Raw genomic sequence first — 16,362 nt, 5'->3', positions numbered from 1 at the left:
TTACAATAATAAGTAGTAATCACAAGGAAATAGAGTGTGTGTACACCACAGACAGTGAGTGCACGCACGCGCAAACACGCGCAGGAGCTAGCCTATGAACAGAGACTGAGTGAGTGTCCCTAGTACAGTAAGTAAGTAGTAACAGTCAGGAAGTACAACTAGAAGTTACAATAATAAGTAGTAATCACAAGGAAATAGAGTGTGTGTACACTACAGACAGTGAGTGCACGCACGCGCAAACACGCGCAGGAGCTAACCTATGAACAGTGACTGAATGAGTGTCCCTAGTACAGTAAGTAAGTAGTAACAGTCAGGAAGTACAACTAGCAGTTACAATAATCAGTAGTAATCACAAGGAAATACAGTGTGTGTACACTACAGACAGTGAGTGCACGCACGCGCAAACACGCGCAGGAGCTAGCCTATGAACAGTGACTGAGTGAGTGTCCATAGTACAGTAAGTAAGTAGTAACAGTCAGGAAGTACAACTAGAAGTTACAATAATAAGTAGTAATCACAAGGAAATAGAGTGTGTGTACACTACAGACAGTGAGTGCACGCACGTGCAAACACGCGCAGGAGCTAGCCTATGAACAGTGACTGAGTGAGTGTCCCTAGTACAGTAAGTAAGTAGTAACAGTCAGGAAGTACAACTAGCAGTTACAATAATCAGTAGTAATCACAAGGAAATAGAGTGTGTGTACACTACAGACAGTGAGTGCACGCACGCGCAAACACGCGCAGGAGCTAGCCTATGAACAGAGACTGAGTGAGTGTCCCTAGTACAGTAAGTAAGTAGTAACAGTCAGGAAGTACAACTAGAAGTTACAATAATAAGTAGTAATCACAAGGAAATAGAGTGTGTGTACACTACAGACAGTGAGTGCACGCACGCGCACACACGTGCAGGAGCTAGCCTATGAACAGTGACTGAGTGAGTGTCCCTAGTACAGTAAGTAAGTAGTAACAGTCAGGAAGTACAACTAGCAGTTACAATAATCAGTAGTAATCACAAGGAAATAGAGTGTGTGTACACAGACAGTGAGTGCACGCACGCGCAAACACGCGCAGGAGGTAGCCTATGAACAGTGACTGAGTGAGTGTCCCTAGTACAGTAAGTAAGTAGTAACAGTCAGGAAGTACAACTAGCAGTTACAATAATAAGTAGTAATCAGAAGGAAATAGAGTGTGTGTACACAGACAGTGAGTGCACGCACACGCAGGAGCTAGCCTATGAACAGTGACAGTGAGTGTCCTAGTACAGTTACAGTATATAACTACAATACAAAATACAATCAATCAGTAGTAAAGGACAGCAGAAATACTGGTATAGATGAGAAATAAACAGAGGACAGGAGAGAACAGCTGCCCACACAGGCAGGCCCTGAGGCCTAAAGCTGTAAGCCTGCAGCAGCTGTCTCTCTCTATGTAACACAAAAGCTACTAACTAAAATACAATGTCTATCTAACTAACAACAATATAGGTGTATATAGGAGGTGTATGTGAGCAAAAACGCTAGGTGATTGACCACAATAAAGCTCTTGCTAAGCCAAAGCACAAAGGAGCAGATCTCTCTCTGTACAAAGTCAGGCAAGGATGGAAAAACCGAACATGGCGGCTGCTATTTATAGGGTAGGGGCTGGCCAGGGTCCCCCTCAGTGATTGGCTGCCGTCAGAGGGCCTGGGAGCCCTCTGATTGGCTCTAAGGACATCAATCTGGGCTATGACGCTATTTGAGCTCGGTATTCGAGCTCGAATAGCGCTGTTTGCTCGAATAGCGCGAATAGTGAATGAGCTATTCGAGTTTACTCGAATAGCCCATTCGAATACCTGCAGCTATTCGGAGCTCGAATACCGAGCTCGAATAGCTGAAAAAGAGCTCGAATATTCGAGCTACTCGAATATTCGAGCTCTGCTGAGCACCACTGGTACCAACTGATTAAGTGTAAGGGCCCGTTTCCACTATTGTGAATCTGCATGCGTTTTCTGCACGCAGATTCGCATAACCAATACAAGTTAATTAGCCTGTTTCCACTTGTCAGGAGAATAGAGCGTTTTTCTGTGCAGGAAAAATCTGCACAGCAGAGCCATCAGAATTCGCACACCGCAAGGTGGATGCGAATGCGAATTTGCGTACATTTTCGCATGAAATCAATGTAAAAGCATACAGGCACTGATATGGTTAAATTACTAACTAACATACGCGAAAACATACACAAATTTGAGTTTTCTGCAACTAATTCACACCTCACAAGTGGAAAAGGGCCCTAAACGGGGCCTTGGTATCCAACCTGCTGAAATCTGCTCCTATGTGCACTATGCCGTTGTCTCTCCTCCCCTAGCTATAGCAACACTATGTTTTGCTCTAGTATAGCATAGTTACATGTCTGCATGGCGCTTATTTGCCACAGTGTCACCTACAGGATCGAGACCAATCCTGACAGACAATACTGAGGCCTGGGGCCCTCTAGAGATCACAAATCACTCTCAAAAACACTAGCGGTTTGTATTTTTATTTTCCCAGTAAAAACAAAGCTAGAGCAATCTGGAGTGATATTTAAGGAATGTGATTTTGGTCCCTGCATTGCCTGAATTAAGTTTTTTAACTCTTCATGTACTGGAAAACTATATGAGACTTTTTTTTCTTGGACAATATTGTTCAATTTCTTAGCTGTACTTTGCATACAATTCATTATCTCACTCCCTCCAGCCACCAGACTTGCCCCCACCTTTAATACCTTCACACAAGCTCTCAAGACTCACCCTTTCATGCTCGCATACCCCCCTACACCAGCACCATAATGTGTTCTGTTAGACACCCTCTCAACAGATGCACCTATTGTCTCCACCCCCACCCTTTAGATTGTAAGCCTCTGGCAGGGCCCTCTCCCTTAGTGTTTCCAGCTTGATTATGCAATCTTACTGACAATCACCCCTTTTGTGGACTAGAACAATCTCTATTTTGACCTATGACACTGTATTATCAAATCATTTGCATGATCTTGTTTTGTTGTGAGTTTTCTGTATGTCCTACCGTGTATGTTACCACTTCTATCTATTGTGCAGCGCTGCGTAATATGTTGGCGCTATATAAATACAATAAATAATAATAATAATAATAATAACTTTATTTTCGCTTAACGCTTGCTTTAAGTCACAACATGAGAAACCATATGCCACTTGACAAATACTGAGTCCACATGCTTTGCAGTGCTTTACATGCCTGACATCACGATTGTAAACTCAGCAGATGCTAATTACTGGCATCAGACCAGGCACCAGCAGGGACAGTAGATAAACCTTGAGAAGATATTAATTAGAAAAAATACACTTAGCAATGTTGACATCAACAAATATAGAGTACATTTCTCATCTGATGTTTTGTCTCTGCTTGGACTTAGGCTTCAAATGTTTTTACAAATAAAATGTGTACGATATATTTATTGTATCCAATGAGTGAAGCTAGACAGACTACATGACCCTTATTTTCCAGCAGTGTTCAATTGCATATAATTAAGCAGTTCAGTTTCTCCCTTCTTTCTCTCTGTATAAACAAACAGTATAACCTGCACTATCATTGCTGTTGCACAAAAGCACCTAAGTAGAGCATAAAAAAAACCATTAGGAAAGTTCATGGGAATGGGTACATTTCCTGCCATTTCTTTGGGTGCCATGCTGCCAGATCATACTTTTGTTTGTGTCCCTACCTGCAAATACATATGCAACTTTGGTTGTGCAGTAATCAAGAGATGCAGATGGGCATATGCAATTCACTTTTTCACCTGGAGATAATTTTTCTTCATCTATTTAAAATAACTTTCTCGCATTTTTTAACTAAAAAAGCACAAAAAAGTACATGAAAAAGTACTATCAAAATTATTTTGAGTATTTTCTTGCTTTCTGGTGGCTTAAAGGCATTTTATTGACAGGTTTAAAAATATCACCTACGAGATAACTCAGGTGAAAAAGTTAATTGCATATGGGCCCAGGACCCGTATGCAGTTAACTTTTTCAGGAGCTTTCTCTTGGAGAAATGTTTTCGTCTTCTATTTAGAATAACTTTTCAGCACTCTGCAATTGAAAAAGTACCAGATAGTAGGTAAAACAAGTACAATCAATACTATATTAAGTATTTTCTTGCTTGCTGGTGATTTAAAAGGCATTTTGTTGCTAAGTTTGAAAATATCACTTTGGAGAAAACACAGGAGAAAAAGTTAATTGCATATGGGCCCAGAAATCAAGAAAATACTCATATGCATATGCAATTCACTTTTTCACCCGCGTTTTCTCCTGGGTGATATTTTTAAATTTGTCAATAAAATGCATTTTAAGGAATCAGAAAGCGAAAAAATTTTCAAAATAATTTTGATAGTACTTTTTCATTTACTTTTTTACTTGCAAAGTGCTGGAAAGTTATTTTAATTTGAAGATGAAAAATTATCTCCTAGGAGAAAACTCAGGTGAAAAAGTAAATTGCATATGGGCCCCGCGCCCATATGCAATTCCACTTTTCTCCTGCATTTTCTCCTAGGTGATAAGTTTTCATCTTATAACTTTCCAGCACTTTTCAACAGAGAAAGTACTGAGTAGTACAAAAGTACTATCAAAATTATTTCGAGTATTTTCTTGCTTGCTGGTGGTTTAGCAGGCATTTTATTGACAAGTTTAAAATTATCACCTAGGAGAAAAGTTAATTGCATATGGGTCACTGGCCCAATCCATTCAATCCTCTTTGGGCCATATGCAATTCACTTTTTCATCTGAGTTTTCTCCTAGGAGATAATTTTTCATTTTCTATTTAAAATAACTTTCTAGCACTTTTCAACTAAAAAAAGTACCAAAAAGTAAATGAAAAAGTACCATCAAACTTATTTTGAGTGTTTTCTTGCTTTCTGGTGGTTTAACCACTGCAGTGCCGGGGGGGGGGGCTGCCTGATCGGTGCTGCGTGGGCTCTCCAGCCCGCAGCACCGATCAGCTGGCAGCCAGGGCGATCAGGCTTCCCCCCTTTTTTCCCCACTAGGGGGATGTCCTGCTGGGGGGGCCTGATCGCCGCCGGCTGCCTGCGCTTGCGGGGGGGCTCTTCAAAGCCCCCCTCCGCAGCGCTTCCTGGCCTCCTTCCCCTTCCCTCCCTCTCCCTCCCCGTGTGAGGCGGCGCAGGACGGAATTCGTCCTGCGCCGGATAGGATAGGCTTCAGCCTATCAGGTGCCGGCGGTCCCCGGCCAATCAGAGGCCGGGGATCGCCGATCTCAGCCACGGCGCTGCTGCGCAGCAGCGCCGTTTACATGTAAACACCGGGGAAGATCTTCCCCGTGTGTTTACATTTACCCTGCGAGCTGCGATCGGCGGCTCGCAGGGTGTTCACGGAGACACGCTCCGTGAACTGACATGGAACGGCGTTTCCATGGAAGCCACTTCAGGATTCAGGGGCGTAGTTAAGCGTACGCCGAATCCTGAAGTGGTTAAAATGCATTTTATTGCCAAATTTAAAAATATCATCTAGGAGAAAACTCAGGAGAAAAAGTTAATTGCAAATGGTCATTTTTCTCCTAGGTTTTCTCCTGGGTGATATTTTCACACCTAATTAATAAAATGCCTTTTAAGCCACCATCAAGCAAGACAATACTCAGAATAATTATGGCAGTACTTTATTGCCTACTTTTTGGTACTTATTCAATTGAAGAGTGCGGAAAAGTTATTTGAAACTGAAAAGGAAAACTGATCTCCTAAGAGAAAACTTAGAAGACAAAGGTGAATTGAATAAAGGCCACTGAGCAAATCATGTGGAATGTGGCTGCGGACTCGGAGCATGTGCCCCCTGTGCCTTGTCCTCACAGCTCCCCTGCTGCTTTTTCCTTTTAGCAATATCAGTAACATGTTGTTTATTCAATAAACTGTCTAGTACTTTTTAAATATCAAATTGCAGAAAGAACTCTATTACATTGTTTTATTATTATTTATGTCCCCAGGTAATAATAAGATAATTTGCAAACACTGCATTTCAATTTTATGTTAAGAAAGTAATTAAACATATTGGCTTCTCCACTGTTCCACCTGATAGCTGATTTCCAGAGAGATGCCCTATCAAATTAAAATAAAAATTACATTTAAATTAAAACACACTAGCATTGATGCCGCTAAGTTGTTTTGTAAGCTTATGTCTTCAAATAATGGTAACTGACCACAGCAATAATAGCCCATTTATTGTGTTATGTAAAGACTTCTAATATATTCCCTCACCATAATATGTAAACATAATATAAAACTGTTGCATGAAAGAATTACATATCTTTAGTCTCCGGTGACCATCCATATACTTCATGAATTTGAAATGTAACTCCTTTTCCCTAACATATCTTTCCCCCTAAAATAGATTCTCATACAAGAGAATTGATTGATACCAAATTACTCATGTGACAAATCTGATGAGGTGATTTGTTTGAAAGTCTGTGATTGGCTGGTCATGATCATAGGACCATAACTGACTTTTCATTCCTGTTTTATCCTGCATAGGAAGTAGAAGTGAGATGATCCTGACCTACCAATCAGACTCTCAAACCCAATCTACACGGTACGATTCTTTGTGCGATTCGATTACGATTCTATTAATGATGCGATTAAATCCGGCATGTCCGATAGGGATTCGATTCATGACGATTTGCCATTGCAAATCGGACATGTCGGATTTAATCAGATCGTAAATAGAATCGTAAACGAATCGCATAAAGAATTGTATCGTGTGGATGGGGCTTTAGATCACATGACTGAATCCATCGCCTTTAAAATTCCTTCTCAAAAATATATGTAGGAGAACTTGATTACTGTACTTGTTCAAAACCTGATAAGAAAAAGCACATTTCCCTTGGTGTAACAGTTGACTTCTGTGTTCTTTTTTGAGAGTAAGGCCCATCAATATATATAATAGAGTGCAATGTTTTTTTTGGTCAGTGCAATTTGCACAGCTTTGTGTCGCATTGTGGTTTGATTGGAGTCATTTCCAGATGGATAGTTTGGTGGACAGGTACCATTGCTTGAAATCATTATTATACTTGTAAGTTTATTTTGCAGTGTAAATAAATGCTCTTTTTTTTGCAGGGAACAATATTGGGTAAAATTGAATTTGAAGGTCAGCCAGTGGAATTTGTTGACCCCAACAAAAGGAACCTTATTGCAGAAGTATCAACCAAGGTGAGCACTATTTAAAGTTTTAACATATTTAAGCCTATGGAAAGATTTCCAGCTTTATTTTATATAAATTCATGTATATAGTGGGACTGAAATTATAAGTGTGCATCATTATCACCTGAGTTTTATTTGAAAGACATAGTTGGCGCCCGTGCCCTATGACCTGGACATACTGCGCATGCACAGTATGTCTGCTTGGGCACCTGGTGACCATGCGCTGGCTATGCCTTCCCGCGGGACTGCACACGTACTCCTACGGACATACTGCACCTGCACTGCAGGACCAGGACTTTGGAACGAACCAGTTATAGATGAACGGAGACAGACGCCGGACAACGGGAGGTGTGGTAAGCCTATGTGCTTCTCCCCCACACACACAGGATGTAAATTACAAAATCCACTGAGGACTGAGGTATCCTTGAAGACCAGCTAGGACCTGCCAGTAACTAGATCTCAGCCGCGTACAAGTGGAATCGGCGCAGGAGACTTGGGTGCAGGAATGAAATAATTCGACTTCCAGCAATTGCTGGAAGTCGAATTATTGTGTTTTAAAAGTAACTTCAGCTCCATCATCTGAGGACGCCAAAGTTACTCCCTGTGCGCTGCTATAGCCATAATTCCTATTACGGCCTATGGTGGCGCCGACTCGCCCAAGTCTCCTGCGCTGGATTCACTGTGTTCGATCTCAGCCATGCAGTAAACTATTACAGGTAAAGGAGACAATCAAAAGGCGGAGCCACCCTTTCTCACCCCATTGGTGCCGATGCACTCCCGGGCAGGACATCTGTACATAAACAAACAGTGCAGGCAGCCTCTTTGATGATCAGGGAGGGCGTTGCTGTTCTCATCTCACTGATCTTGGCCAAAGCGCTGGGGGTCGGGGATCATTTCAGGGTGAAGGCCATGGCTGCTGGAAATAATCCAGGCTGAGGGGGGCTGCCAGACTCTGTGATGTTTCCTCATGTGTCAGCAGTTCTGACTCCGCTGTGTTCTCCTGGCTGATCCTCCCAGAGATAAGAGACAACACAAGTGGTGTTCAAGGTGAATTCCAACTACTGCACTGACAGAGCTGCTGATATGTGGATAGGACAAGACAGCACCATGCCTAGCAGCACTTGCATTACCACTGCCAGGTAATGATCTCTAGCTACATAGGTCTTGATTCAATTAAGTTTTCTCCACAATTTTCTAGCAATGTGCGTAACGCAAGTAGCATAACTCGCTCTTTGCTAGCAGTGCAGTGGTTACCTAGGTATTCAAGTTGTGCTCTTTGGGCAATGCATTGGCATTAATCATTAAAATTGCCATAAGTTGTCTGCGCACAGCAATTTTAACAAAGTTTTGGAAATCACCCCCATAGTACTTAAAAGTAGGTAAGAAAAGAGATCCAAAACTTACATTTTTTATTGACTATTTATTTAGAGTACTTATTGCTTATTTAGTGCTAAAAATATGAACATTTCGGAGAAAAAAATCCAGGAGAAAGGTTTATTGTATAGCGTCCACAGAGTTATTGGTGAGACACGACTGATGCAGCGTCCATTTTAATAACCTCTGAATTTAACAAGCAGTTGATGATCCTTACTACCTCTTCCTACCTCTCGTCAACCCTCCCCCAAGACTCCTTCCAAATGAATTATAACATTTTGACAGTGCAATGGTACTTTTATCAGCCACAGTGATAAGAATTCACACACATAAAACAATACATAAGTAAACATAACAGAAACATACTATCTCTTTGATCTCTTGAAAAGAGGGTCACCACAACCTTTACTTGCATGAAGCCAAATTAACTCTTTCTTGTTTAACTGGCTCAGAGGCATACCAAAGACTGCTGCGCAGACACGGCTTGATTTTGCCGCTCAATTCTCCCGCTCGAGAGTCAATTCTCCTATCTTCCGCTCGTTTTTCTTATCTTTTTCCATTCACTTCAATCCGGAATCAATCGGCGAAACGATCGGGCGGGAGATAGGACATATCGTAAATTATCTATCGAGCCATCTAAATGGCTCAAAATTGAGCCGTGTATTCCCAGCATTACATGCAGTTTGCCACTAATAACGTAACTACTATAAAAATAAAGATGGGTCTGAGGCTTCCATTTTTCATAACATAACCCACAAACTTGCTGATTTTCTCCTCACTACCAGCATCCATACGTCAGCTGCTTACCTTGGGTCTGTGTAAAAATAGCAATCAGTAATTTGGACGCTGGATGTAGCTGTTATTAGAATATTGCAATTACTATTGAAATAACAAACGGCCTTACCATTCGAGGCTATTGGACTTGGTGACGTGAACGCAAGGAAATACCTATAATATAATATGTGTAATTTTACCGATATTCCCAATCCCTAATAGTAGAATATTGGTGATTAAACCGATATTCTACTATCTCTCACGGTAACCTAATTCTCACACTTACCCTCCTCTATCTGTCTCTAACACTAACCCTAACACTAACCTCCCCCCCCAGAGCCAGGACAAGGTCCTCCAGAACCCAAGGCTGAGACACCAAAGTGCGCCCCTGCATCCCTCCCAAACCAGCCGTCACTCACTGATTGCTAATAGATAAAGAGGCACCCCGTGGCCCCCAACCCACCCAACACCTTTATCTCTAGTTATCTGGCTTGCAGTCACTGCCATATATCCCATTTTCTTATTTCTCTTTGCTTCAAACACAATAGGGAAATGACAGCTGAGGGAATTGTGCTCCCCCTCCTACACTGCGCCCTGAGGCTAGAGCCTCTCACGCCTCTGCCTCGGCCCAGCCCTGCTCTCCCCACCTACTCCTAACACTAACCTCCCCCACCTACTCCTATCACTAACCTCCCCCACCTACTCCTAACACTAACCTCCCCCCACCTACTCCTAACACTAACCTCCCCCCATCTACTCCTAACACTAATCTCACCCCACCTATTCCTAACACTAACCTTCCCCGTATATATGTCTAACACTAACACTCCCCACCCAAGCGGCTGTAAAGCCAGTAATTACAGCACTTTCAACATGTCATTAGCCTAGAGGCTAATGACATATTTGCTGTTATGAAGGAGGGATGACATTCAGCACAAGCAGGGTAGCTTCCATGGGTCCTCATGATGGATCTTTAGGCGACATTGAGTGGCTCCTATATACATGAAGTGGGTCTGGAATACCTGTCGTTCTTTCCAGGGAAAATTAGATACAAACAGGAGAAAACTGGGATCCCCTTATGGTGTAGTATGTGAATGAATGCAGAAAGGAATGAAAACAAATAGGGTACTCACAAAACCAGGTTGAAGAATGGCAACCACGGATAGATGCTCCGGTCCAATTCATTCTTACTTCAAGACACAGTTTCATTGACCTATGGAAGCGATTGGATACTCACAAAAGTCGTTGTCCAGTGTTTTTAAATACATTATTTTTGTATGTAAGTTTTCAGTCATTTTACACATCTTTGGGGCGCACCCCAGTGTCCTGTACACATGCTAGATTCTCAACCAAGATGGTACAAGTTCAATCCAGTGTAGGTACTCAGGCTTAGAACCATTGCTTTTCAGCAGTATTGCTTTTTCATGCAGCGGTTGTGTGCAAATATGTATACATTTCGCAGGTGAGACTTTCCTTTTCCATAGGGATATAAACCCCACCCCTACATCCTAATGGGTAGGATGGAGGCCCCCAATGTGTGTTCTATTTTAGTATTTTAAAATATAAACAAAATTTAAAAAGTGCGGTAATCGCTTTCCTCTCCAGTAGATATAGACACTAGTTCAAATGGAAAAATGTTTAACCAAAAGGCAATCTGACAATGCGCTTCACGGATCATTGCCCGCTTCCTCAGGTCAATACAAAATACCTTGATAGCATAGGGGATAGCGTGTAGGCGCCTCTAACCTCCTGTTGTTTTTCTGGAACAGGACGTGAAGTTAAAGGATATACATCGAAATTTTAAAATACAAGTAGTGACTGGAGTTCTTTTTTTTAATGTTGAAGCATCACACTATAAAGTCGTCAGAGAGCTTGCCCAAGCAATTGCTCAGTCAGATTGCCTTGTGTGTGGTCAGCATTACTGGAGGTGTACTTATTATCGTTACCTGGCAAATTACAGAACAAACATGTAATTACCCTAAAATCTTCTTGAGTTTATCCACTTCAAAATTAATCACAATAATACTGTTAGCACTCATTTTTCTACCTCCGGCTGTTTTGAAGACAACCTATTCAATCATTTCTACTTTACAGGCATCTTAATAAAAGGCCCGGTTTGGTAATTTCATGGTTTATTAGGAAGGCTGGCTGTCAGAAGGCGTTTAAAAGGCCGACACGTTTTCACTTGATACAGGAAGCAACAGGAGGAAGGATATATAACTTCGGCTTGAAGGCTCTAAAACCCATCTTGTAAAATAAACTTGACAATAATGAAATTTACCAATGGCAATAATTAGCGAACGCAGTAATCTGTCCGCCTCAGTGATAAACAGCCACTTAATATGAATCAGCGTGAGGTATATTTGTTTTCAGCGAGAGCCAAAAATTGATTTCTTAACATCTGCTTCTGCCTCTTTCGTTAAAGTGCTGCTCGCACCAATAAAATGGCCTGGAAATATTTTAGCAGACGAAGTTTGGAGTTAAAGATTTTGAAAGGTTTCCAGCTGGCATTCGAGGTGTCACACTTAATCACTAAAGAGTTCTACCGACTTGTTTAATACCTTGCGGATTACAATCAAGTCAAATGAGCTCATTTGATGAGGTTAAAGTGTATACAGTGGGTTGCAAAAGTATTCGGCCCCCTTGAAGTTTTCTACATTTTGTCACATTACTGCCACAAACATGCATCAATTTTATTGGAATTCCACGTGAAAGACCAATACAAAGTGGTGTACATGTGAGAAGTGAATCGAAAATCATACATCCTTCCAAACATTTTTACAAATAAATAACTGCAAAGTGGGGTGTGCGTAATTATTCGGCCCCCTGAGTCAATATTTTGTAGAACCACCTTTTGCTGCAATTACAGCTGCCAGTCTTTTAGGGTATGTTTCTACCAGCTTTGCACATCTAGAGACTGAAATCCTTGCCCATTCTTCTTTGCAAAACAGCTCCAGCTCAGTCAGATTAGATGGACAGCGTTTGTGAACAGCAGTTTTCAGATCTTGCCACAGATTCTCCATTGGATTTAGATCTGGACTTTGACTGGGCCATTCTAACACATAGATATGTTTTGTTTTAAACCATTCCATGGTTGCCCTGGCTTTATGTTTAGGGTCATTGTCCTGCTGGAAGGTGAACCTCCGCCCCAGTCTCAAGTTTTTTGCAGCCTCCAAGAGGTTTTCTTCCAAGTTTGCCCTGTATTTGGCTCCATCCATCTTCCCATCAACTCTGACCAGCTTCCCTGTCCCTGCTGAAGAGATGCACCCCGAGCATGATGCTGCCACCTCCATATTTGACAGTGGGGATGGTGTGTTTAGAGTGATGTACAGTGTTAGTTTTCCGCCACACATTGCGTTTTGCATTTTGGCCAAAAAGTTCCATTTTGGTCTCATTTGACCAGAGCACCTTCTTCCACATGGTTGCTGTGTCCCCCACATGGCTTGTGGCAAACTGCAAACGGGACTTCTTATGCTTTCTGTTAACAATGCCTTTCTTCTTGCCACTCTTCCATAAAGGCCAACTTTGTACATTTCCTGACTAATAGTTGTCCTATGGATGGAGTCTTCCACCTGAGCTGTAGATCTCTGCAGCTCGTCCAGAGTCACCATGGGCCTCTTGAACTGCATTTCTGATCAGCGCTCTCCTTGTTCGGCCTGTGAGTTTAGGTGGATGGCCTTGTCTTGGTAGGATTACAGTTGTGCCATACTCCTTCCATTTCTGAATGATCGCTTGAACAGTGCTCCGCAGGATATTCAAGGCTTTGGAAATCTTTTGTAGCCTAAGACTGCTTTAAATTTCTCAATAACTTGATCCCTGACCTGTCTTGTGTGTTCTTTGGACTTCACGGTGTTGTTGCTCCCAATATTCTCTTAGACAACCTCTGAGGCCCTCACAGAGCAGCTGTATTTGTACTGACATTAGATTACACACAGGTGCACTCTATTTAGTCATTAGCACTCATCAGGCAATGTCTATAGGCAACTGACTGCACTCAGATCAAAGGGGGCCGAATAATTATGCACACACCACTTTGCAGTTATTTATTCGTAAAAAATGTTTGGAATCATGTATGATTTTCGTTCCACTTCTCATGTGTACTTCAAGGGGGCCGAATACTTTTGCAAGCCACTGTAAATGCTTTCCAGAATTATTTACATATCTGCCATCTCCTAACTCACAAGATAAATAGTGTGTATGTATTCAAACTTATATAGCCCATCAATCATTTTTTTAATGGTAAAGCATGGTCAAGTTACTTAGGACCTGTAACCAGCATAGGGAAAGTAGTCTAGAAGATTATTCTCATGTGATAGCATGAGGAAGATAATGCAGGGGGTGACTATTCCTCTCCTCCTCTTCTTCCGTCACTCACCCCAGGGACGTTACAACAGGGGAGCAGTCCTTACGATTGCAGGGAGGCCCAGAGCTGTAAGGGGCCCCAACTACTATTTTGGCCAACTACACTCCCTCTGATAAAAGGGTCTATTCTTCAGATCAGCTGTTTTTGTGGCTACACACTTGTAATGGGTGTGAAGATTACGATGTCCACACCTCTCCATTCCTAAATATGTTGTCTACTCAAGAGTATTCCTGGGCTAATCAGCAAGGCTGCATTTATAATTTTTCTGCCTCTAGGCCAACTTTCTTGTGGCTCCCGTTCCATGTACAGCAGCCTCCCTCCCATTCCATGTGCAGCCCATTTTTCATGTGAAACTTCTACTGTATGTACATCAATCTGTTTATTTCATGTACTGCCTCCTTGGGCAAAAACTCTCCTCTTCCATACTCTGCTCTCCATTTACAGTCTTCATTTTCCATTTGCAGTCTCCTCGTCAATGACCAGCTGCCTCCTTGAGCAGCAGCCACCCAAAGCCTGGACCTTTGTGGCCTTTCTAGAAATCCTGATCTACCAGTCAGGGAATATGAAAGCAAGCTTGGTCTTTAGTTCTTCCCAAAAGGGAACTGTAGTGACATATAGTAGAATGCAGTAAGGTATTCAGAATGAGGGTTGAGCAAAAATGTTCTCGTAAAAATGTGAGCTGAGGATTTCCTCTGTTCTTTACCTGTGGCTTAGATTCATAACTCATCACTTTTGCATAAAGCCAAAGGCTGCTTTTAAATTAAGCAGTGAGTTCTGCTACAAACAAAAGGCCAACATAATTATAATGGACTTAAAGAATATACTGCATTAAATAGCTGTTTTTCATTTGTTTTAGTAGCCAACCCATAATGTTTGTTTTTTACGTTACAATGAAATCATTGTTGTGAAACCCGGGACAGAATATCTTCTCTAAAATAAGAATATCTGAGGCCAAAGGGGATCAATTAAAATATTGTGTTTTGTACTTTATTTTAGGAAGTCAAAGTATTTGGTAAGGGCAATGCAGTCAGAATTGTGGCAGTGGACTGTGGAGTGAAGCACAATGCCATCCGTCATCTGGTAAAGGTGAGTGTACTTCATGCTACTGTGTAAAATCTAACACTCTTTGTTCATATTTCCATTCACCCCAGGCTGTCTAGTAACGGCTCTCTAAAGAATAGTAGGTGCTAAAGATGTTGCATACAGTTACATAAGTAGTTCTGCAGACACCCATGTCTCACTCCATTCATATCCATTTATTGCTTAGAAAAGAGTTGAGGTGGCATTATAGAGAGACCCCTGTGAGCATACAGGAATATACTCAAGTATTGTATATTTTATGGTTAAACAGAACAAAATGATGGTTAATGTGCCATCTCCCAAAAGCAGTAACAGGTTCACTTACTGTTAGGATTAGTCCCAGAACCCTGGAGCTTTTACTTGGTTTCAGTGTCTGCGGCCTATGATAGAGCATGATGGAGTGAGTTGGATAAGATGTTCTGTGAAGAGGATTCAATAAAGATGACCTGAACTCTTGCATAACACACAATGAAAAGTCTTTATCCCACTTATAGTTGCTTAAAAAAATTCACAGAGCTGTTCTTTGTGTTTTGTTTAGACAGATCAAACTGTCTTATCAGTAGCTGTGAGTAGACTGCAGTTCTTCCAGTGCCCAGGCTCACTGCTCATGAGTAAACACCTAAAGCATACCAGAGCCAAAATCAATATTGAATCGGGGGGGGGGGGGCATGTATGATGAGCTGTCCTGATGCTCACCCCCCTTCTCAATTCTGCCCCTCCGCTGCCTGTAAATGCCCTCCGGCATCCTCTTCCGGGTCGCTGGAATCAGGCATCACTGCACCTGCACTGGCCTAGCTGCAAGCCTCCTACAGTGTGTGACCGCGACCGGGAGCACACTGCGCATGACATCATCATGACATTATGCGCATACGCAGGTCGGGCCAGCGCAGTTGCAGTGATGCCCGACTCTGGTGACCCGGAAAAGAGGTTGCTAGAGGGCATTTACAGGCAGCGGAGAGGTAGAATGGAGAATGGAGAACATGCCTGCTCCCCCATTTCTAATTATGATTAGGTATATTTTAACCCTTTCAGTCCACCCGGCAAGTGAGTCCATGTTCAAACTTCAGTGGTTTTTTTTAGGATTTCCATAAATTGTTACAGATTATTTTCCTATAAAGGTTATTGTGCTGTGGCTAATCTTTTAGAGTAGAGAGGAAGTTTGGGGTTTAGTTCCATTGGCACTGGAGACCAGCTACTGGAGCTGATTCAAAGCTCTGTCAACCCTACCTCTCATGTGGCTCAGGGAATCCAATGACCAATGAATGCTAGCTGAGTACAGTTTGCCTCTTGGTTTCAATGGTAAGATGCTGAGGAAAGTACCTGTGTTTACTGTGACTTTTTTGCAAAGGTAACCAGGTGCCATGGTTTTCTGGCAATATTAGTAAATCACACTAAAATAAAATCAATAAATAAAAAAAAAAAAAGATGTGTGAAAACCTCTAATTTGATAATAATAATAATAACAACAACAAAAAATGCATAGTTTGTCTTGACACTGTAACCAGGAACTAAACACAAACTGTGGACTGCAATGGGCTGCCCATTTCCACTTACAAGTGATGCGAGTGCAGCTACCTAGCCGCATTGCATCA

At 41.9% G+C, this 16,362-nt stretch overlaps 1 protein-coding gene across 1 annotated transcript in view; it reads left to right on the top strand.

Moving 5' to 3' along the window:
• Nucleotides 1-16,362, top strand: part of CPS1 (carbamoyl-phosphate synthase 1) — a 204,067-nt gene that overhangs the window by 29,526 nt on the left and 158,179 nt on the right. The window contains exons 6-7 of the mRNA XM_068245395.1: nucleotides 7,096-7,188; nucleotides 14,687-14,776. Coding sequence (XP_068101496.1) covers nucleotides 7,096-7,188; nucleotides 14,687-14,776 — 183 coding nt within the window. The remainder of the gene's footprint in view (nucleotides 1-7,095; nucleotides 7,189-14,686; nucleotides 14,777-16,362) is intronic.

Source organism: Hyperolius riggenbachi, chromosome 7, assembly GCF_040937935.1.
Source record: "Hyperolius riggenbachi isolate aHypRig1 chromosome 7, aHypRig1.pri, whole genome shotgun sequence".
Lineage (NCBI taxonomy): Eukaryota > Metazoa > Chordata > Amphibia > Anura > Hyperoliidae > Hyperolius > Hyperolius riggenbachi.
Note: the sequence above shows the minus strand (reverse complement) of the source record. Positions and strands in the feature narration are given on the sequence as shown.